The 21,286-nt window shown below is 50.2% G+C and overlaps 1 protein-coding gene across 4 annotated transcripts in view; it reads left to right on the top strand.

The window, feature by feature from the left end:
• Positions 1-21,286, top strand: part of LMF1 (lipase maturation factor 1) — a 110,100-nt gene that overhangs the window by 36,922 nt on the left and 51,892 nt on the right. For all 4 annotated transcript variants that reach the window (XM_037034548.1, XM_037034547.1, XM_037034546.1 and 1 more), the window contains one exon: positions 15,004-15,152. In XM_037034548.1, coding sequence (XP_036890443.1) covers positions 15,004-15,152 — 149 coding nt within the window. The remainder of the gene's footprint in view (positions 1-15,003; positions 15,153-21,286) is intronic.

Raw genomic sequence — 21,286 nt, 5'->3', positions numbered from 1 at the left:
AGTTCTTTAGATTCTATATTTCCCCCACTATTCTCGCCCTCCCCCCTATCTATTTTCTACCTACTGTCTATGCTGTTTTCTGTGCCTTCTCCCCCCTTCTCCTCCTCCCACTCCCCTGTTGCTAACCCTCCATGTGTTCTTCATTTCTATGGTTCCACTCCTAATCTAGCTGTCCTCTTGGTTTGCTTTTGTTTTAGGTGTGGTTGTTAATAACTGTGTGTTTGCTGTCCTTTCACTGTTAATATTTTTCATCTTCTTTTTCTTATATAAGTCCCTTTAGCATTTCATATAATAAGGGCTTGGTGATGATGAACTCCTTGAACTTGACCTTATCTGAGAAGCACTTTATCTGTCCTTCCATTCTAAATGAAAGTTTTGCTGGATAAAGCAATCTTGGCTGTAGGTCTTTGGATTTCATGACTTGGAATACTTCTTTCCAGCCCCTTCTTGCCTGTAAGGTCTCTTTTGAGAAATCCGCTGACAGTCTGATGGGTACTCCTTTGTAGGTGACTGTCCCCTTATCCCTTGCTGCTTCTAGGATTCTCTCCTTCATTTTGGTCTTGGCTAATGTAATTATGATGTGCCTTGGTGTGTTCCTTCTTGGGTCCAACTTCTTTGGCACTCTCTGAGCTTCCTGGATTTCCTGGAAGTCTATTTCCTTTGCCAGACTGGGGAAGTTCTCCTTTATTATTTGTTCAAATAAGTTTTCCACTCGTGGCTGTTTCTTTCCCCCTTCTGGTACCCCTATAATCCGGATGTTGGAACGTTTAAAGATGTCCTGGAGGTTCCTAAGCCTCTCCTCATTTTTTTGAATTCTCATTTCTTCATTCCTTTCTGGTGGGATGTTTTGTTCTTCCTTCTGGTCCATTCCATTGATTTGAGTCCCAGTTTCCTTTCCATCACTATTGGTTTCCTGTGCATCTCCCTTCATTTCAATTAGTTTAGCCTTCATATGTTCCTCTAATTTGTGACTATAATCTACCAGTTCTGTGAGCATCCTGATAAATAGTGTCTTGAATTGTGCTTCTGAGAGGCCGGCAATTTCTCAGTCACTTAGAGTTATTGGCTCTGGGACTTTGAGTTCTTCTTGCTCCATCTTTCAGGTTTTTCGTGCCTGTTCCATAGTAGGATCAGAGCCCTAAAGTGTTCACTAGAACAGGGCAACTAAGTCGCTGGGTTGTGACGCTGTATGTGGGGGCGGGGTCAAAGAGGGACAATGGCTTCCCACCTGCCTCCTGCCCCCGTGGCGCCGCAGCCACCTCTGTCACCAGGCCCACTCGTTTCGTCCCACTGCACGCGAATGTGCCACTGCCATCAGCCCTGGGGCCTGTGTGGTCTGTCTCACTGTGTGCGAATATGCGCCCGCGGTCTGCCCCGCACCCCAGCTGGTTCCCGTCTGCCTGCACGCCTGGGTCGGAGGCCCTGTCCTGCCCGACCCTGCTCACTGCTGGCTCCGCCCCTCTTACCGTCCCCATTGAACAGTTAGATGTAGTCGGACTTCCGTATAATTCCATTTTCTGTCCTTTGGTTGTGTCTTTGTTTCTCCAAACCTTTGTTGTATTCAAACTTGGTTGTGGGGGAAGGCACAGTGTTTCCACCTATGCCTCCATCTTGGTGGAAGTCCCTCATCAGGTTTTAAATTGGTGTCAAAGTGCTGCCCATGACAGCAACAGGGAATGGGTCTCACCGTGGTCCCCATTTACATAAGACAAGGAGGTGTGTCAGCATTTCAAAATAAACACTGTTATGCAATCTTCGCTGACAAAATCTTGCCCTCCTTGTTTAGTTATTTGGCTTCAGGACCTAAATTCTAGACAGATGATGCCATTAAACCCATTTGTTTCATTGTCAGAAGGTAGTCAACTCTTATTTCTTTTTTTTTCTTTTGATAGTGCTCAAACCAGCAATTATAGTCATAATCCCTAATAAAGATAACCACTGGGAAATATCAAGAGAAGGGCAGGTAGCCAGCAGGTACACGTTGGGCAGGGACAAGAGCGGAACCCATGGCTCGGGTGAGTGGCGAGGGGGCTTCACCTGCACACACGGGAGCTCTCTGGTTCCGGAGTGGAACGCCCAGGCTGGATGCATCCTCTTTCTTACGCGCACATTGAACTAGAGCAAAACCCTGCAGTTTTCTTAGAGAATGTGGCCATTATACACAGAAAGCAGGACCCCTACCTTTCTTCCTCGGCCCCCAGAGTGCTCCCTGCCCTGTAGGAAGGGCTGCGGTTCCCAGAGATACTGACTCCCAGAGATACTGACTTTCAGCCTTCCTAAAGACATGCTTCCACATTCTCTGTAAGTTTGGCTTCTAGAACAAAAGGCAGTTTAAACAATTGCAGTTTACAGTGTGTTTTGGTTCATGAGAATTCCAGTGGTCAGCTTTAAATGTCTCAGGTAGAAGATGGGAGTTTCCTGCTTGTTTTTCTTTAACTTTTGATTACAAAGAGTTTCAGACAAACACAGAAGTGAGGAGAATGGCGTTGGGTACCACCGGGCAGCGTCACAGACTGTCGGTTGTCCAGCACGTGCCCCGTCTTTTGTTTACTGACCTTCCTTCGGTTCTGTTTAATCATCATCTTGTTTATTTGCAAGCACTTCATTGTAGACCCCTGATAGATTGGGTCTTCTACAACAGTGTAACTGTAATACTGTGATCACTTCTGGAAAATTAGCATGAATTTTTACAACAGAAACTAATACAATATTGTATCTCAACCATAATTGAAAAATTTTTTATGCCCTGGCTGGCATAGCTCAGTGGATTGAGCGCGGGCCTGTGAACCACATGATCGTGGTTCGATTCCCAGTCAGGGCACATGCCTGGGTTGCAGGCCAGTTCCTGGCAGGGGACACACCAGAGGCAACCATACATTGATATTTCTCTCTCTCTCTCTCCTTCCTTTCCCCTCTAAAGATAAATAAATAAAATCTAGAAAAAAAATTTTTTAAATTAAAAAAAAAATTTAAATATAGTTTATTGATTATGCTATTACAGTTGTCCCATTTCCCCCTTTCATTCCCCTCCACCCTGCCCACCCCCTCCCACCCACATTCCCCCTCCAGTTCATGTCCATGTGTCATAAATTCTTTAGCTTCTACATTTCCCATACTATTCTTGCCTTCCCTCTATTTTCTACCTGCCATCTATGCTACTTATTCTCTGTACCTTCTCCCCCCTTCTTCTCCTCCCACTCCCCTGTTGCTAACCTTCCATGTGATCTCCATTTCTGTGGCTCCACTCCTGATCTAGCTGTCCTCTTGGTTTGCCTTTGTTTAAGGTGTGGTTGTTAGTAACTATGAGTTTGCTGTCATTGTACTGTTCATATGTTTTATCTTCTTTTTATTAGATAAATCCCTTTAGCATTTCATATAATAAGGGCTTGGTGATGATGAACTCCTTGAACTTGACCTTATCTGAGAAGTACTTTATCTGCCCTTCCATTCTAAATGAAAGCTTTGCTGGATAGAGCAGTCTTGGATGTAGGTCTTTGTCTTCCATGACTTGGAATACTCCTTTCTAGCCCCTTCTTGCCTGTAATGTCTCTTTTGAGAAATCAGCTGACAGTCTGATGGGAGCTCCTTTGTAAGTGACTGTCCCCATATCTCTTGCTGCTTCTAGAATTCTCTCCTTCTCTTTAATCTTGACTAATGTAATTATGATGTGCCTTGGTGTGTTCCTTCTTGGGTCCAACTTCTTTGGCACTCTCTGAGCTTCCTGGATTTCCTGGAAGTCTATTTCCTTTGCCAGATTGGGGAAGTTCTCCTTTATTATTTGTTCAAATAAGTTTTCCACTTGTTGCTCTTCCTCTTCTCCTTCTGGTATCCAAATAATTTGGATGTTGGAACATTTAAAGATGTCCTAGAGGTTCCTAAGCCTCTTCTCATTTTTTTGAATTCTTGTTTCTTCATTCTTTTCTGATTGGATGTTTCTTCCTTCTGGTCCACACCATTGATTTGAGTCCCAGTTTCCTTCCCATCACTATTGGTTCCCTATACATTTTCATTTATTTCACTTAGCATAGCCTTCACTTTTCTCATCTAATTTGGGACCAAATTCCACCAATTCTGTGAGCATCCTGATTACCAGTGGTTTGAACTGTGCATCTGATAGGTTGGCTATCTCTTCATTGCTTAGTTCTATCTCTTCTGGAGCTTTGATCTGTTTTTCATTTGGACCATTTTGTTTGTCTTGTTGCACCTGTTATGTAGTGAGGGGCGGAGCCTTAGGTGTTCACCAGGGTGGGGCAACCCAGTTGCTGGGTTGCGATGCTATATGTGGGGAAGGGGTCTGAGAGGGAACAATGGTGCTTGCTCTGCTCTCTGCCGGGTTTCATTCACTTCCCCAGGTACCCACAAGCAAAGTGGACCCCTCTGGTGCTGATTCCCGGTGGGTGGGTTTCTGTTCATTCTAGGATCCTGTGAGTCTCTCCAACAAACTCTCCACTGAGGCTGGGAGTCTCTCCTGGCACCTCAACCCCCACAAGAGATTCACTGAGTGGTTTGAGGCTTTAAACTCTTTGGTTGTCAGACTTCCATACAGTTGGACTTTTTTGTCAGTTCTGGTTGATTTTTGTTTGTAAGTTGTTTTTGTCCTTGTTTTGGTTGTGCAAGGAGGCACAGTGTGTCTCTCTACACCTCTATCTTGGCCAGAAGTCTAATTGAAAAAAATTTTGATCAAAAAATATTAAGATGAATTCTATCAAATATTTAGTAAGTGTTCTAGTGTTTCCAGTTGTCTCATAAAAAATGGCTTTCTATGATTGGTTTGTCCAAGTAAGGATACAACCCCTTTGATGGAGGTACCCCTCTAGTCTCTCTGAGACCTCCCCTCCTTTACAGTCCCAGCTGCGGATTTGTGCGGCAGTCAGGGAGTAGCCGGCTCGCCCTGTACTGGCGCGTGGCAGCTTAACTATGATGTGCCTACGTGTGGCATTTGGGGAGGCGGGGGCATGAGTATTACCCTGCTTCTGATTCCCTGAGATTTTCGAATTTTTAATTTATGTCATTTCCCAGTTTGGATCATTTTTACCAGTAGTTTTTCAAGGTTTTTTTCTGCTCCATTTCTCTTTTTTCTCCTTCTGGGATTCCAGTTACATATATGCTAGACCTTGTGATGTTGTTTTACCAGTTCCCGAGGGCCTGGTCTTTTGTTACTCACTCTTTTTTTAAAGTCTCTTTTCTTCAGAGGAAATAACTTCGGTAGAGCTGTCTTTATATTCACTTTGTTTTTATTCTCTGTCCTCCAATCTGCTATTAAACTCGTTGAGTAAAATTTTAACTTCAGATATTTTATTTTTTACGTCTAGAATTTGTTTGGTTCTTTTTTTATAGTTCTTCCTCTCTACTGAATATCCTATCTATCTGTGCTTTGTGAGCATATTCTTCTTTTCCTCCTTGGTTGTGCTTATTAGGATGCTTTACCTTATCTGCCTTGAGCTTGCATTTTGGGTGCTGAGTGAATGGGAGATGGAAACGAGTGCGATGTGCAGCATGTGGAGTGCTGGAAGTGTTGGGCAGAGAGTCCCGGGGTGGGCTGAGGCCCAGGTTTGGGGGAAAGGCTCTCTGAGGAGGTGGCAGGACCAGGTGGGCGTGGCGGTCAGTGAGGCGCTGGTCAGCTTCATCCTTTCTCTGCAGCCTCTCTGTGGTCACTCATGTGCTGCTTTCCTGAGATGATTCCTTTTTTAAAAAAATATTTTATTTATTTGTCTTTAGAGGGGAAGGGAAGGAGAAGGGGAGAGTAATATCAATGTGTGGTTGCCTCTTGTGAATCCCCTGATAGGATCTGACCCACAACCCAGGCATGTGCCCTGACTGGGAATTGAACCACGATCCTTTGGTTCGCAAACCTGCCCTCAAGTCACTGAGCTACACCAGCCGGGGTCCTGTGATGATTCTTGTAAGCTGCCTTAGCTGACACCTGATCCTTTGCTGTGCACTCATCTTCTTCTAGAAGAGTCCTTGTAAGTGTACAATAGATACCTGATAATGACACTGCCTCTCCCCAAGTCACTGAACCCACCAAAGGCTCCTTTGAAAGGGACCTCTGAGTGAGACTTTGATTGTCAGAAATGCCCACCAGGTTCTGGTTTTGTGGCCAAGACGCACAACCCTCCCCTCCCTGTCCCCATGGGGTGTACATGCTGCCCAGTGTGGGTCTGTGGGGTAGGCTGCCCCACTGTGGCCGTCCCAGCCTCTGTGCCCAAGAGCTGCCTGCTACCACTGTCCTCTCTGGAGGGCCCGAGACAACTTGCTTTCGAAGGGGTGTGAAGTCAGTCAGCAAAGTGCCTCCACTGATTAGGACGTGCAGACAGACAGATGTGTGGAGAGGAGAGGAAGAGTGCTGGTTTGTCCAGTCTGGAGACCCCCAGTGGAGACAGTGTCTATGTGGGGCAGAGGATTGAGGGCCACCCTGACCTCTGACCTATGCACATGCTAGGTGGAGATTTGTGTGTGATTTCCTCCCACTTTACTGGTGAACTGATGCTCCACGTTATTTCTTACAAGTATGTGTGTTTACATAAGAAGTGGGCATCCTCTCCAGTGAGCCAGGCCCCATCCTCCCTCCTGTGACAAGGGTGTGCTCATCAGCAGCATGGAGGATGCCTGGCAGTGGTGCTCGCTGGGTGTGTAGAAAGATCTGGAAAAGCTGCGAGAGAAAGCAGGTCATCCTCCAAGACCATGTGGGGTGCGGGTGACACCCTCTTCTGGGGGCGTGGGGCCCCGTGTGCCGACAGCCCACTCAGAGGTGGGTGAGCGCAATAACCACTTCCGTGGGCGCGAGGGCCTTGCCTGCTGAGGGTCCACTAGGATGCAGGTGAGGGTGAAACCTGTGCCCTCGGGGCTGTGCTGCTGACGTCCCAGTAAGATGCAGAATGAGGGAGACACCCACTTCTGCAGTCACAGGGCCCCACGTGCTGACGGCCCACTCAAATGTGGGGTGAGGGGTGCGAGTGACACCCACTTGTGTGGGCACAAGGGCCACCTCTGCATGTGGGCAGGAGCTCCCCGGCTGCAGGGCTGGAATAGACCTCCCTGCCCCGCCCAGGGCCTGTGGACACAGTGCCCCCGAGCAGATGTGCCTCTTGGGATTCATAAGGGTGGGGCCAGGCCTTCGCACCTCAAACTGAGTTTAAGGCTTCGCAGCCTTCATGTGGCCAGTGGGCACTGGACAGCACAGGCAGGGCCGGAACATCCCTATTGCTTGGCAGCCCTGCGGACAGAACTGACCGTCACTTCATAGGGTTCTGTCAAGTCACTCTGAGGCAAGCTTTGGCTAATTTTTATGCATAAGAAACAAAAGACAAAGAAATGCCCTTCAGCCTGATATATGTTAAATATTTGGAATATATTAATCCTAAAAATTCTGTTGCTAAGTCTAATTTCCGTTCACAGGAAGCATTTTTCATATTTAAAACCAAGGAGCCAGAGCTGAGGTCATTACTGTGGATTTTGTTTTTGGGCTTGGGGGTGACACCTGCGTAGATCTAAGCGACAGGGGACACCTGGGGCTAGGAAGTCTGGTTGCCACAGCAACCGAGTATTAGCCAGCACCGTGACCAAGTGCACTGGACACGGAGGGTCACTGTGGGTGTGTGGGTTACACAGGTCACTTCCTGTTCCCTGAAGTGCCCAAGGACATCCTTAAAACATACATTAGCAATTTGTTAAATGCCTCATAGTTGGGAGCATATAATATAAAATGATTTCATTAAAACATGATGCCTTTAACCTGCTTTTTTGAAAATACCTACTTGCTAGAAAATGTGCCCCCATTCATGCTATGATCCCTGGCTGGATGTGAAGTCCTCTGCAGCTGGCTTTTTTCAGTGGTTAGGTTCTGTCTGTGGACAGACGGGGCTCTTGTTCGCAGGGCCTGCCTAGCTCGGGCTGGATCTGGAGATTCCCGGGCAGACCCTGCTCTAAGCAGGTTTGTCGGGCCAATGATCGGGGCATAGGAGGCTCCAGACCAGGCCAGGCAGGAGTGAGTGGGGCCCAGGCCAGGAAGGCGGGCAGGAGCACCACCCCATTTCTGGGGAGGAGCTGACGTCAGTACCTCCCTGGCCCGTGCAGAGGGAGGGTGGCCCGAGCCTGTCCTCTTAGAACGAGGGCGGCTCTGCCAGGTGGTTCTGACAAGTGGAAGAAGTTAGTGGGCCTCAGCAAAGCCTTGTAAATGGTTTAGGTACACATGTGGTGCCTCTTGACTGTGGCTGGTTGCCATGCTGAGTGTGTTTGGAGGGACCAGTCAAGGTACAGATTTCTGGCCTCTGCTGAACAGGTGGGGCAGGTTGCTGGGCTGCCTTGTCCAGGTAAAGAAAATACAGAAATGCATCTTTTGCATAGCTTGGTAGATGGACACTCACTATTTATAAACACCGGCAGAAGTTTTCAAATTTTGTCTTTTTCATATATATATATATATATATATATATATATATATATATTAGCCTGGTCTCATTTTATATTTTGTCTCAGTGAAAGGGGAAAGTGACTCACCCAGTCTGTTGGAGGATTGTGCCTATCGCAGCAGTAACTGGGCAGCAGGCAGCTCTCCCAAGTCCCATCTGTGACAGCCAGGCAGACGAGCTAGCTCAGGGACGGTACCAGGGACTCTGCTCCCTGTGCTGTGCAGCCCCCTGCAACCCCAGCCCGGCTCTCAGGAAGACATTGCAACAGAACTGTCCTTTCCTCACTTTCCTGAGGCCGTGTGCCGGTGGGAGTCGGGGCTCCAGCAGCCCCTGCCAGGCGTGCCCCAGGCCTGACCCTGTGCGCTGTTTCTTCTGTGCGCCAGGTAGCAGGCAGGGCACCCACGCTTGGCCACTGCTCCACTCTCAAAATACAGCTTTCCTTGAGTGGCACCCTGAGTAACAGCAAGCAAATTAAAACAAGGCTTGGCAGAATGGCCACATCATGGGAGAGCATGGAGTGGCAGAACAGCTCGGAGAGGCGAGGGTTTGCAAAGGCACAGCCTGGACCCGGAAGGCTCTTCCCTCCACCAGCTGTGACTCCAGTGCCCACCAGACCTCCCAAGGCTGTGAGAAGAGCCCACATGTTTGATGTGTGCGCCATGCCTACAATACCAGAGAAATTACCCTTGGGTCAGAGACTCACAGGGAAGCTGGGCCCATAGGCCTTGTGTTCGTGAACACAGACAAAGCCATGACGTCCCCTGTGACTCAGGATCAGTGCCTACCTCCCTTGTGATGGCACTGCCTGGATGACCTAGGTGGCCCTTTGAGCTCGCCATCTGCAGAATCTGTGGTGGTCTCCCACTGTCTGCAGTATTCTGGGGGAGGTCCCAGGGATGGGTGTGAATAGCACCTGGTGTCTCAGTGAGTGCCGTCAAAGCTGCCTGCTTCATCCTGCCACCCTGCTGACCCTCTCCAGGAGCCATTGCTGGCCCATTGGACCTCAGCACCTGTTCACTGTGAAGCCTGGGCGGGGGTGTGAGCAGGACCCAGAGGCGGCCAAAGTCAGTGGCCAGCCCGCCACTGCTCCCTCAGGCGCCACCCCCCACCCCGTACAGGTGCACCTCACACCTCACACAGCGGCTCTCCAGAGCCTCCCCGTCCACTGCGGCAGGCTCTGCGTTTCTGCAGAGGTCCGGTGATCTGTGACAGCCTCAAGTGCTGCATCTGTGGTGGGCAGCGTCACCCTTGTCTGCATCTGGGGAGCTTTCTTATTCCCAGAGCTCATCTTTGCCCTGTCAGTGACTACAGACAAGATCTGATGTGCCAATCCAGAACTTTCCGTCCTGGCATACAACCCATAAAGATTAAGAAAATAACTTTTTTAAGAGCTCAAGTAGTCTCCAGAGCATCATTAGGAGCCCCGGGCGGCCGAGGGTGGGGGCTCCGTGCAGGAGTGACAGCCCATCAGGAGGGAAGCTCTTCTCTTCCATTTTCCCTGATTGTAACGTGAAGCTAATGGGTTCCTACTTCTCACGTGGAGGGTGGCTGTCATTTCTGAAGGATCCACATGTGTGAAATTTAATGACTTTTTCTAAGTAACTATTATAGTTTCAAGGAAGGTAATGTGAGGCCTCGGTTGGTATTTCCTTTCTAGAATGGTCATCCGGGCAGCTTCTGCCTCTGAAACAGCGTTTTAGATTGTCTTCCTCCTTGGTCAGCGGTGGTGCCTGTACTGTGCCGTCCTTCACTCTGGGCGCCCTCTGAGGCGCCAGCCCAGTGGCCCCCTTTTCGGCTGGAGGCAGTGCACTGGTGCCCCCACCTCTGCTCTTCCTGTCTCGAGCACCAGCAGCAAGAGCCCCCGTTGAGGAGCAGCAGAGCAGTGCCCCACTCACATTGTTCACTCTGAAGGGGCCCGTCGCCCGCCTGCGGGCCAGTGCCGCGCTTGCCAGGGCAGGGCAGGCCTCTTGGTGGTGAACTTCCTGGATCTGCAATAGAAAACATCTTCACTCTTCACTTGCCCCTAAATAGATAGAAAAGAAACATCAGCACCATTTTTACATCAATTTTGTTTGGAGAGCAGGTGCCCTGGGCTAGGCCAGAGGAATGAGGGACCCTTCAGGTCCGAACTTGGGCCAGGAGGCCGAGAGTCCAAATTCAGCCTCTTTCAGGGGGCTTTTCCTCAGACTTCACATGCAGCTGCCTGCAGACAGGGGTCATGTGCCCCATTCTGAGGAGTTTTATTTGAATGCTCAAACCAGCAGAAGGAGAGAACTGGCCTGTTCTGACCTCTTGAGTCTATGCAGGCACGGCTGGTCCTGGCCAGTGGGGTGCCCAGGCTGCCCACAGACCACAAGATGAGGGACTGTGGCTCCCCTCAGACCCCGGTGCCTTGGATGACAGCCAGCCCTGAGCTCTGACCAATACTGCATGAAGGTTCACTGTCCCTTTGGGACCAGGCAAGACCCTGAGCTTGTCCCCACCCCATCCGCTGCCTGTCTGCAGACATCCCAGGAGACAGCGGGAAAGCCAGCTGTTCCTCAGAAAAGGAAAAATGCACACGGGAGCTGCCCGCCACCTAGACACTTTGCCCCAGCAGCCCCTGTGTCAGAGCGCTCAGGTTGGGGGCCCCCATTCCTCCATCTGACCACGGGAGATGTTCTCCCTTCCGTTGTATGTGGAAACTTTCCGGATGTGGCTTGTTCAGGGTTGGTCTGTCATTCAAGCCAACAGCCATGGAAGTGAAAATGCAAGAAACAGGCAGGTGTAGCCCATACTCCATGGCTTCCAGTGGGCATTTGCTAACTGTCACCCCCAAAGCCACTGGCAAACCATTACACCAGCACCATCCCCAAGACGTAGCCAGTGGGTCAGAGCCTCCAGGCCCACCATGATTATTAAGTAGGTGTTTGGCAAGTAAAGGGCCAAGTGCCTGTATCCCGCCCCAGAGAGGCTCTGGGCACAGGTCAAAAGGCACTTGGCAGTGAGAGGCACCTAGTGGGGCCTGGTGACTGTTGGGGTCAGCACTGGCTCACAGTTGTGAGCACGTCTCGGCAGGGTGCTGTGTGCCGTGCCATCTGCAGGCACACAGACAGCCTCTCGGCCACAGGAAGCCGCCGCAGCAGTGCACTGGGCATTTGTTTTTCTGGGGACGCCTCCCCACCACGCCGAAGCAGAGAACAATGGCGTTCTTGTGCAGGCAGCACAGCTGCTGAAATTCAACAAGATCCAAGCTAAGAAAGCAGAAGCAGGTGGGTCTGCAGGCGACCCTTTTTCTTCCCCAGCGGTGTCAGGGAGTGCTGATGGCTGGGGGGCCAGTGGCCAGCGAGGCGGCAGCTCCAGGGAAGGAGGGGGCCGCCCGGAGGGAGCTGAGGGGTCCCAAGTGGGAAGCCTGCGCACCCTAGCTTTCAGGCGTCTGCTCTCCCATGCAGCCCAGCAGGGTAAGGAATGTTTCAGTCGGTTCAGGAGGAAGGAGGGCCAGGTGACCCTCTGCCAGTACAAGCACATCCCTAAGGTGACAGCATGTCCCATCCCTTGCCTACCCACCCTGTCACCTGCTTCCTGGCACTTACACGGTCTCTGGGCTCTGCCATTTGCATATCACTTTGATTGGTGTCACTCAAACTGTGTATTAAAATTCCGCTCATCACATCTGCGCAAAGTGAGGTGACAATTAGAGAAGGCAGGCCTGGCACCCAGGGAAGTGCTCACCCACGTGAGGTCTTACAGTTTACAGGAGCTTTGCAGGAGCGCAAGAAAGGCAGGTGTGCAGCGCTGAGCAAGGGCCCCTCGCTTGCAGTGTTGCGTTGGCTCCTCTGGGCACTCTGGGCCGCCCTGCAGCCGGGCTCTCCGCCCAGCACCCCAGCTCCACCTGCTCGGCTCACGGGGCTGCATGAGGTGCGGGCCTCTCGGTTCCCGAGTTTTCTTGCCCCCAAGTGGGGGAAGGATCAGAACAAGTGGCCTTTGAGGTACTTTCTCAGAGTGGACATGTCTACAGGCAAGTACGCTCAGAGCCAGGACCACGGCCACTTCCACATTCTGCGTGTCTTTTGCTCATCAATTCATATATTTGTAAAATGCACCCCAAGTGAAATGAGTTCACAGTTAATGAAAATCACCTCAAGAAAAACTAAAGAAGTTGTCATACAGAAATAAGTTTGTTTTTTCCGGGCTGAGAGAAGAGAGGTTTGAAGCAAGTGGTGAAGCAAAGGTCTTCTGAACCGTGAATGAGAACCGGGAGTCCTTGACCCAAAGTAGGCAATTGTTCTATGAAATCTCATAAAACTAGTGTAGATGCTTTCTGCATTTTTCCCTCTTGCACCTCTGAGGGAAGTCGGGGTAAGTGTCCAGTGCTGGGTGGGGTGCAGGTGGGCGCTGGAGGGGCATTCTGTGCATCCAGTCTCCACCCCGGCCATGGCCAGAGCCCCCTGCAGCTTAGCGCTTTCCTCTCCTGTCAGCTGACAGCTGTGACACAGGACCCAACCCAGCCTGGTGGTCATGTGGCTCCAGCTGCCTGCCTTGCCTTTCCCCGCAACACGTCCAGCCTTCTTCCTACTCCTAGAATTATCCCTCTTTTTTTTTGTTTATCCCCACCTGAGGACATTTTTTTAATTGCTTTTAGAGAGAGAGAGGGAGGAAGGGAGAGAAACATTGATGAGAGAGGGAAGCAATGATTAGTTGCCTTCTGTCCACACCTGGACCAGGGACCGCAGGCCCCTGGGCTGGGGCCCAAACCCACAGCCTAGGCATGTGCCCTGACCACCAATTGAACCTGCAACCTTTTGGTTATCAACCAACTGAGCCACACTGGCCAGGGCTGGAATTACCTGTTGACAAGGGCAGGGTGCATGCTGATGGTCCCAGTGTCACCAGCTCAGGGCATGTGGTTCCACTGATGCCAGCCACCCAAGCAGGATGAGACTACCTGCCCTTCTGAGTGGTTACAGGTCACTGGCACCCTGGTGTCAGGCGTGCCATTCTCGGGCACAGCTTTGCTGCAAATGACCTGTTCTCTCCAAAGAACTACTGACTTGGAACTGGGGTTTCAGAAATCCATAGAACACGTGAGAGCAAATGGGACCCCTACCTCGCAATCTTATAGAGAGTTTCAGTTGTGCAGTGAAACCCATGAGCCCCCCCACCTGGACTCTAGTTTTGTCTTTTGCTCCACTGGCTTTATCACACATCTGTTCATTTCTCCATTTAATGTTTGATGTACCTCAAAATAAGTTACAGGCCTGGAGACCTGTCCATGGGCCTTAAAACTGGGGTTCAGAATTTCTGTAGGTTCGTATGTCTCTTGGAGGAAGGAACTGAACAATGAAATGCACAGACCCTGAGGTGCCTCAGCTGAGCCTTGGCCAGCGCCCTGCGACCCACTCCCTGACCAGATGCAGGCTCCGTGTCCTCCAGTGTCCCCAGCTCACCTCCCCAGGCAGCTAGCTTTGTTCTGATTTCCTTCACCTGCGTCAGTTTTCTTTATTCTAGACCTTTCTGTAAATGGAACCATAGAGTATCTACCCTCATTTAACGCATTTTCACGTAGCATGTTAAGGGGAACTCGTGCAACACGCACAATCAAGTGCAGGTTCCTTTTGAAGAGCCCGGTTTACAACCACCTGAAACCTGTTCTTGGTTCCTGGTGTCCCAGGGACACAGTGTGAACAGCTGTTTCTGCAGTAGGGGCCGCTCAGGGAGTTTTTAGGAGAACTTGGAGTGCCATCTGCTTTGTGAGAACCAGAACTCGGGTGTGCTGCACTCAGCTGCGTTTCCCACCCGGGGCGGGAAGAAGGGGTCAGCACTCCTCACACCTAAGCGCCGAGCTGCCTGCCATGCAGACAGCCCACGTGGGGCCGAGAGGAGGCGGTTTCACCTGGGGCAGACGTGGTGCCATGCTGCCTGTACCTGTGACTCTCCGTGGCTCCCTCCCTCACCTGGGGAAGGCAGGGGCTGTGTCACCTGTACTTGTCTGTCTCCCTGCAACTTACTCCCTCACTGGGGCAGACAGGGACTATGTCACCTGTACCTGTCCTGCATCTCCCTTTGGCTTCCCTCCTTACCTGGGGACCTTGTCACCTATACCTGTAACTCTCCCTGGCTTTCTCCCTTACCTGAGCCATGTAGGAGCTGTTTCATCTGTACCTGTCCCATGCCTCTCTGTGACTTACTCCCTCAGCCGGGGCAGACAGGGACCAGAGTCAGCTTTGCATTTAGAACCTCACACGCAGATCTCTGGCCCCCTCCATGCACAGTGCCCATCCCGGTGAATGCCCCTCAGGGAAGAACACATACCGCCATGACTGCAGACGCAAGCCTATTGAATGGATGAGGCCTCCCCAACACCATGCGCAGTGTGTGCTCAACAGGAGCCCGTGTCACATCTTAGTGCCCTGAGAAGGACCAGAGGCAGTGGCCTGAAAACAGAGGGCTTGGCTGGGGTGGCACAGTCCCGTGGCTGCCCCCGAGGCGTGCCTGGACCATGGGCTGAGACGCCCCCTTAGCCACTCTGTCCTGAGTTTGGTGAGGCTATTTCTGTGGACAGTGTCCAGCTGTGGTTAACATGGCCTTTTGTTCTCTTGTTGTCGCCACTCAGGATGGGAGTCTCAGCTTCTGGAAACAGGGTTCCTGGGGATTTTTCTGTGCCCTCTTTGGACCCTGTCCCGACTGCCCAGGAAGACCCCTCCATCCCGGATTGTTCTGTGGGGCTTTCGGTGGCTGATTTTCAGAATCATGTTGGGAGCGGTAAGTAGAACTTTTACTTGCAGTATTTTGGGGGAAATGTGCTAAAAATGAGTCACCTCACTGTCCTCACACCGGCCAGGCTGGGCCAGCTGAGCTGGTTCTGCCCCCTTCTGTGATGTCCAGTAACCTCTTTTTGAGCCCTGGAAACTCTTGGCTTCACGGATCCTTCACGGGGCCAGTTTCTGTGCGGAACAACCATGACTGGCCTGTTTCACACAGAGACCCCTGGGGTGGAGCCTCTCAGTGCTCCTTCCTCACCACCCTTCCCCGGGGTCTCTGGAGTGTCTGGAGCATTTCATACCACTCTCAAGTCGGTAAAGAGCGACACCATGTCATCTTTAATTCGCAACCACAGAAAGCCGCGCTGGCTTCCCTCTCTCTCTCCACCCATTAGTCTGTTCTTTCGGAGCCATGCTCACTGGGTTTGGGGTACGTGTTCAGCTGTTCCCTTTCCTCCACGGGGGCCCAGCGGTGCCAGCTGTGCGCAGCGCAGTGCTGTTGCCTGTGTTCTCCTTCTCATGCTCTTGTGCTCAGCCCTGCAAACTATGGCTCCTTAGCTTCTGTCATCTGCAGAGCCTTTGAAAGTGCACGTCCTGCCTTTAGTCTCACTAGCAGTTGCCTTACAGTGTTTCAGAAACGTTTCCGAGCCTTAAAATCAGGAGCGATGCAGTTCCTTCTAACTTCCAACTACAGACAGAGAATTTGTCAGTTTTCCTTTTTACTCTCTTCTGTTTCCTACCCTTTGTAAATAAGATCTCGGTTGTTAATTAAAATATTATAAAATCCTGAATTCTTTTACATTGGAAACCTTGTCTCACAGATATGTTAGGTGTCTGTTTGCTTTAAGTTTTTCTTTGGGGGACAGTCACAAACACATAGCGTTGTTGGGGGGTGGGGCAGAGAACTTGCTCCTGACCCGTCTGAGAATAAGCTGCTCCTTCCACAGGGTCAGCGCCCCGTGTCCCGTCCCGTCCAGTCCAGGTGGTCCTCCATGCCCCCTGCTCCGTGACCCAGCACTACGGCTGTCTGTCCTGCTCCCGACCAGCCTGAGGCCCTGCATAATCAATAAGGGAGGCAGTGTCCCTTTGCCCCCCTGACTCCGGCAGGCCCAGCTGGTCCTCTCTCAGAATCACTTTCTTCACAGCGTGAATAGTCAGTGCCTTGTGGTGAGGTCCCATAAAACAGCGTGGCACTCCCATCCTCACTGCTGTTCCTTTGAGTCGTGCACCAACACTCTCTTGAGCGACGCACACTCGTGCACGTGCGCTCCCTGTGCCCTCTGCTCAGCACGGCGCTCAGCTCTCTGTGGCTGTCGTTGACGTGATGCCCTCATTCCCTGCTTTGTGCTCATCACCCTGGAATCCTGGCCAATGGTTGTTGTCACTTGCCCCCTGGTGGGCTCACACTCCTGGCTACCCTCTGAATGAGTGACGTCCCCACTGCCCTGTCCTCTGCAGCCCTGCTCAGCCCCTGTGCACTCATGCCCATGGGCTCCTCTGTGGGGCTGGTCTACTCGTATTCAGTTTTCCTCTCCCCCTACTGCCTTCGCTTTTCCCTGGTGCTACTGTCTTAAGACAGCCCTGCCTGAAGTAGGGCAGCTTTAGCTGTACCGTTTCTGCCTCCAGCAAGGTTTCAGGCTTAGTTGGCTCTAGGAGCCACCTGTTCATCTTTCTGCTGGTCCAGGGTATCCATAAAACTCTCCTCCAAAAACATAGTTCACATGAATGAATTTCTTCCTGCCAGCCTTCTTCTCATCTGACTTTCATATCCCTGCATAGGAATGGAGTAGTGTGAGCTCTGCACCGTCGCTGACGGACCCTGGCTCTGTGGAGGGATGGCATGCTGCTCGTTGCACGGAACTGGCGTCCTGAAGGCACGCACCTCCCCATTCTCTCTGTTACCATCAGGAGCCTACTCACACGTGCTTCAGATTCCCTCTCTGATAGCTTTCGTCAGGGCACAAGGGCTGTCCGGTTTGGGTAATTGTCGGGGCCTCACGGCACTGGAAGCAGCTGGATGCAGAGGGACAGCTCCGCCTGGGCAGCAGGCCTGGGGCCAGGGCCCGGTGGACTGACCATGCCCACTTTCGGGATGACAAGCAGGCCCCCAGGGGCTGTGGCCGCGCCAGCCAGAAAGGCAGACGGGTGTGCAGAAGCCTGGAGAGCACCCTGTTTGGAGCAGGCATGGTTGGTAGGGTTCTTGACGTGGGCAGTTGCAAGTAGCTACAGATACTGGAAAAAGCTGCATTGGGGTGATTATGGGTCTGGATCGCACACAATCCAGATGCGATGCTTTCTCTAAGTTTATTTTCCCATTTAACGGTTGCTTTTAACGAAATATTGAAATATTAGTTGTCTGCGATTTCTTGTCCATCTAGGACTTGATTTTGGATTCTCTCCTTAGCTGGCTTTAAAAAGGATAAAGATGTATGAAATGTTTCAAAGGACTTTATTGGGGACCCAGCAGAATACGGCAGCTCTGTCATGTGGGACATGTAAAGTGAGGGGCGCCCAGGGGCGGGCACCCCGGTGTGGAGCTCTGGGTGGTGGGTCTGTCAGGCTGTTTTGTGCAAGGTTTGTGATGTCAAGAGTTGAGCAAGTCCCCTCCATGCCTGACAGAGTGCAGTGGATCATTAGCACGTTCTAAAACACCTTTTATGGCATTTTGATTGACTGTTAGCACCAGCTGGGTAAGAAATTATCAGGTGCACTAAAAGGTATAATTACTTGATTTAGTCTGCACCTTGGATATTATTAATCTTCCTTCAGTGGAGAGCAGAAAGTAGAGTTGACTTGACAAAAAAGAGTGCCGCGGCAAAGCGTGTGTTTCTCTCTGGGGAGAGAAACCACAGGGGACCTGTGGTATTAAAATGGCTGTGGATGAAGCCCCTGTGCTTCTGCTACTGGGTCAAAACTGGTGCCTGTTCTCAACATTCAGAAGTGACTGTGGTTTCTATCATCTGGCAGTGGTTCAAAAGACAGACGGGCTCTTGCAGAGCTCAGTCTCAGAGGGAACCCCAGGGCCATACAGGTAAAGGTGCCGAGCAGAATGAGAGGAAACCATACGGCCTCTGTGCCTACAGAAAGGCTGTTCGCTCTTCCAGGGAGCCTGAGATAGTGTTTGTACAGCTCTTGTCCTTAAGGCTTCTATGTACTCAGCCCTTATGACCCCCTGCAGGGGTGGGGAATATCGGTGGAGAGATGACCCAGGCCACCCTGTTGTCTGGAAACAACTGGACACTGGACACAGTGCACGATGCAGCTGTTCTCATGTTGTACAGCACACAGTGTGGGATGGGGGTCCAGAGGGAAACACACGAAGTGAGCCTCTGGACTACCTGGCTCTCTGTAGGAAGGCAGGGGCAGGCAGAGAGGGGACACACGGGAGGTAAGGGACCGGAGAGCAGGCGGAACAGGGCGACCTTGCCAACTGTTGGGAGTGGAGGATGGTGGAAGGCAGTGGGGCTTTTCTCACCTCGTAATCCTCCTGGAATTCCCAGCAGTGTACAGAGAAGGGGACTGTGTGCACAGAAGCTCCAAGGACACATCACTTACATAGCAGTCTTATAAGAATGCATTGTGCTGATTTAATCATGAGAAAACATCAGACAAAACCCAACAGAGCATAATAGTAATTCTTCAGAATTACTGACCAGAAATTTTTTGGCAGATTTTTTTATTGATTATGCTATTACAGTTGTCTCAATTTCCCCCACCCCCTCCACCCAGCACCCTCCACTCCCTCAGGCAATCCCCACACCACTGTTCATGTCCATGGGTCAAGTGTGTGCGTCCTTTGGCTACTCCATTTCCTGTACTGGAATTTACATCCCCATGGCTATTCCGTACCTACCAATTTGTACTTCACAATCCCCTCACCTCTTCACCCATTCTTTCCTACACCTTTGTTCCATCTGGCAATCATTGAAACACTTTCCATATCCATGAGTCTGTTTCTGTCTTCTTGTTTGCTGAGTTTGTTTTTTAGATTCAGTTGTTGATAGATATGTATTTATTGCCATTTTATTTTTTTAATATTTTATTTATTTATCTTTAGAGGGGAAGGAAAGGGGAGGAGAGAAACCTCAATGTGTGGTTGCCTCTCGTGAGTCCCCTGCTGGGAACTGGCCTGCAACCCAGGCATGTGCCTGACTGGGAATTAAACCGCGATCGTGTGGTTCGCAGGCCCGCGCTCAATCCACTGAGCTACACCAGCCAGGGCTTATTGCCATTTTACTGTTCATAGTTTTGATCTTTCTCATAAACAAGTTCCTTTAGTATTTCATATAATAATGGCTTGGTGGTGATGAACTCCTTTAGTCTTTTTCTTGTCTGGGAAGCTTTTTATTTGCCTTTTGATTCCAAATAATAGCTTTGCTGTGTAGAGCAATCTTGGCTGTAGGTCCCTGCTTTTCATGACTTTGAATATCTCTTGGTAATCCCATCTGGCCTGCAAAGTTTCTTTGAGAAATCAGCTGACAGTCTTCTGGAAACTCCCCTGTAGGTAACCAACTGCTTTTCTCTTGCTGCTTTTAAGATTCTCTCTTTATCTTTAAACTTTGGCATTTTAATTATGATATATCTTAGAGTGGCCACTTTGCATCCATCTTGTTTGGGACTCTTGTGCTTCCTGAACTTGCATGTCTGTTTCCTTCACCAAATCTTTCATTATTTTTTCCAATAGATTTCCAATGTCTTGCTCTTTCTCTTCTCCTTCTGGCACCCCTATGATGAGAATGTTGGAATGCTTGAAGTTGTCCCAGAGGCTGCTTACACTATTCTTGTTTATTTGGATTCTTTTTTTCTCCTTGTTGTTTTGTTGGTTGTCTTTTGCTCCCTTATGTTCCAAATCATTGATTTGATTCTTAGCTTCATCCACTCTACTATTGTTTCACTGTAAATTGTTCTCTATTTCAATTAGTGTAGCTTTCATTTCTGACTGGATCTTTTCTGTGTTGTTGAGGTCCTCACTAAGTTCGTTGAGCATTCTTACTACCAGGTGTTTTGAACTCTGCGTCTGACAGATTGCTGATCTACATTTCATTCTTTTTCTGGAGTTTTGATCTGTTCTTTCGTTTGGGCAACGTTTCTTTGTCTCCCTATTTTGGCAGCCTCCCTTTGTTTTTCCTATATATTAAGTAGAGCTGCTTTGACTCCATGTCTCAGTATTGTGGCCAAATGTAGTAGGTGTCCTATAGGGTCCAGTGATACAGCCTTTCCCTATCACCCAAGCTGGGTACTCAAGGTCCGCCCTTAATGTGGTCTAAGTACACTCTCCTCCTGTCGTCGGGCCTGGTTGCTGTTGGCAGGTCAATGGGAGGGATTTATCCAGGCCAGTTGGCTACAAGTGTCACAGGTGGGCACAGGTAACCAGGTTCTTGGTGACTGGGACAAAGATTTAAACTGAACACCCAGAGTTTGTAACAGAGAACATGGGAGCACGCCAACTCCAAGCAGAGATTGACCTCATGGGCTGGAGGGACTCTATTCTTATAGGGCAGATCCTTCCTGGCTAGTTTAGGCAGGCTTTTACTGCGCATGTGCAAGTAGCTGTATTGCTTTAAAGCTACTGCACATGTGGTCTCCCATGATTTTCCCTGATTGGCCACCAGGGAAGGGGGTCCCACAATGTTACCTAGTTGACCCCCCCTTCTCCTGGGGTCCCCTGTGCTAGGTTTGCCTTTCCCTTCGCCAGAGAATTAGAGCTCTCCATGTTAGAGATTGGTGAAAAGGAAAGGAATTATTTATTCAAGTTATACAGACTTAAGAGTAATGACTTAATGTCTTCATCAAAATCCCAAAGTCCCTTAAAACACCGACAAACACACACAGTCCTTTCTTTGTATTTATGGTGCATCTCCTACTAATCGTGCCAAGTGTGATGGAAGGGTTGGGGTTTGTCCACCTCTGTGTAGATATCTAGGCAACCCAGCACAAACTGTTGAAAAGATTGTTCCTTCTCAGTTAAACTGATTTTGTTTCTTGTCCAAAAATAATCTGACGGTGATTTCAATGTGGGACTATTTCTAGACTCCTAACCACTTCACTGACAAGCTGCCACCTGGTGCCTACACTGCGCTGTCTCGGGTACCGTATCTCAGGAAAAGAAATAGAAACCCACGTGGTGGTTCTCTG

This window comes from Sturnira hondurensis, unplaced genomic scaffold (genome assembly GCF_014824575.4).
Source record: "Sturnira hondurensis isolate 20B ecotype Veracruz unplaced genomic scaffold, ASM1482457v3 Scaffold0022179, whole genome shotgun sequence".
Lineage (NCBI taxonomy): Eukaryota > Metazoa > Chordata > Mammalia > Chiroptera > Phyllostomidae > Sturnira > Sturnira hondurensis.
This window is presented reverse-complemented; position numbering and strand designations above follow the sequence as displayed.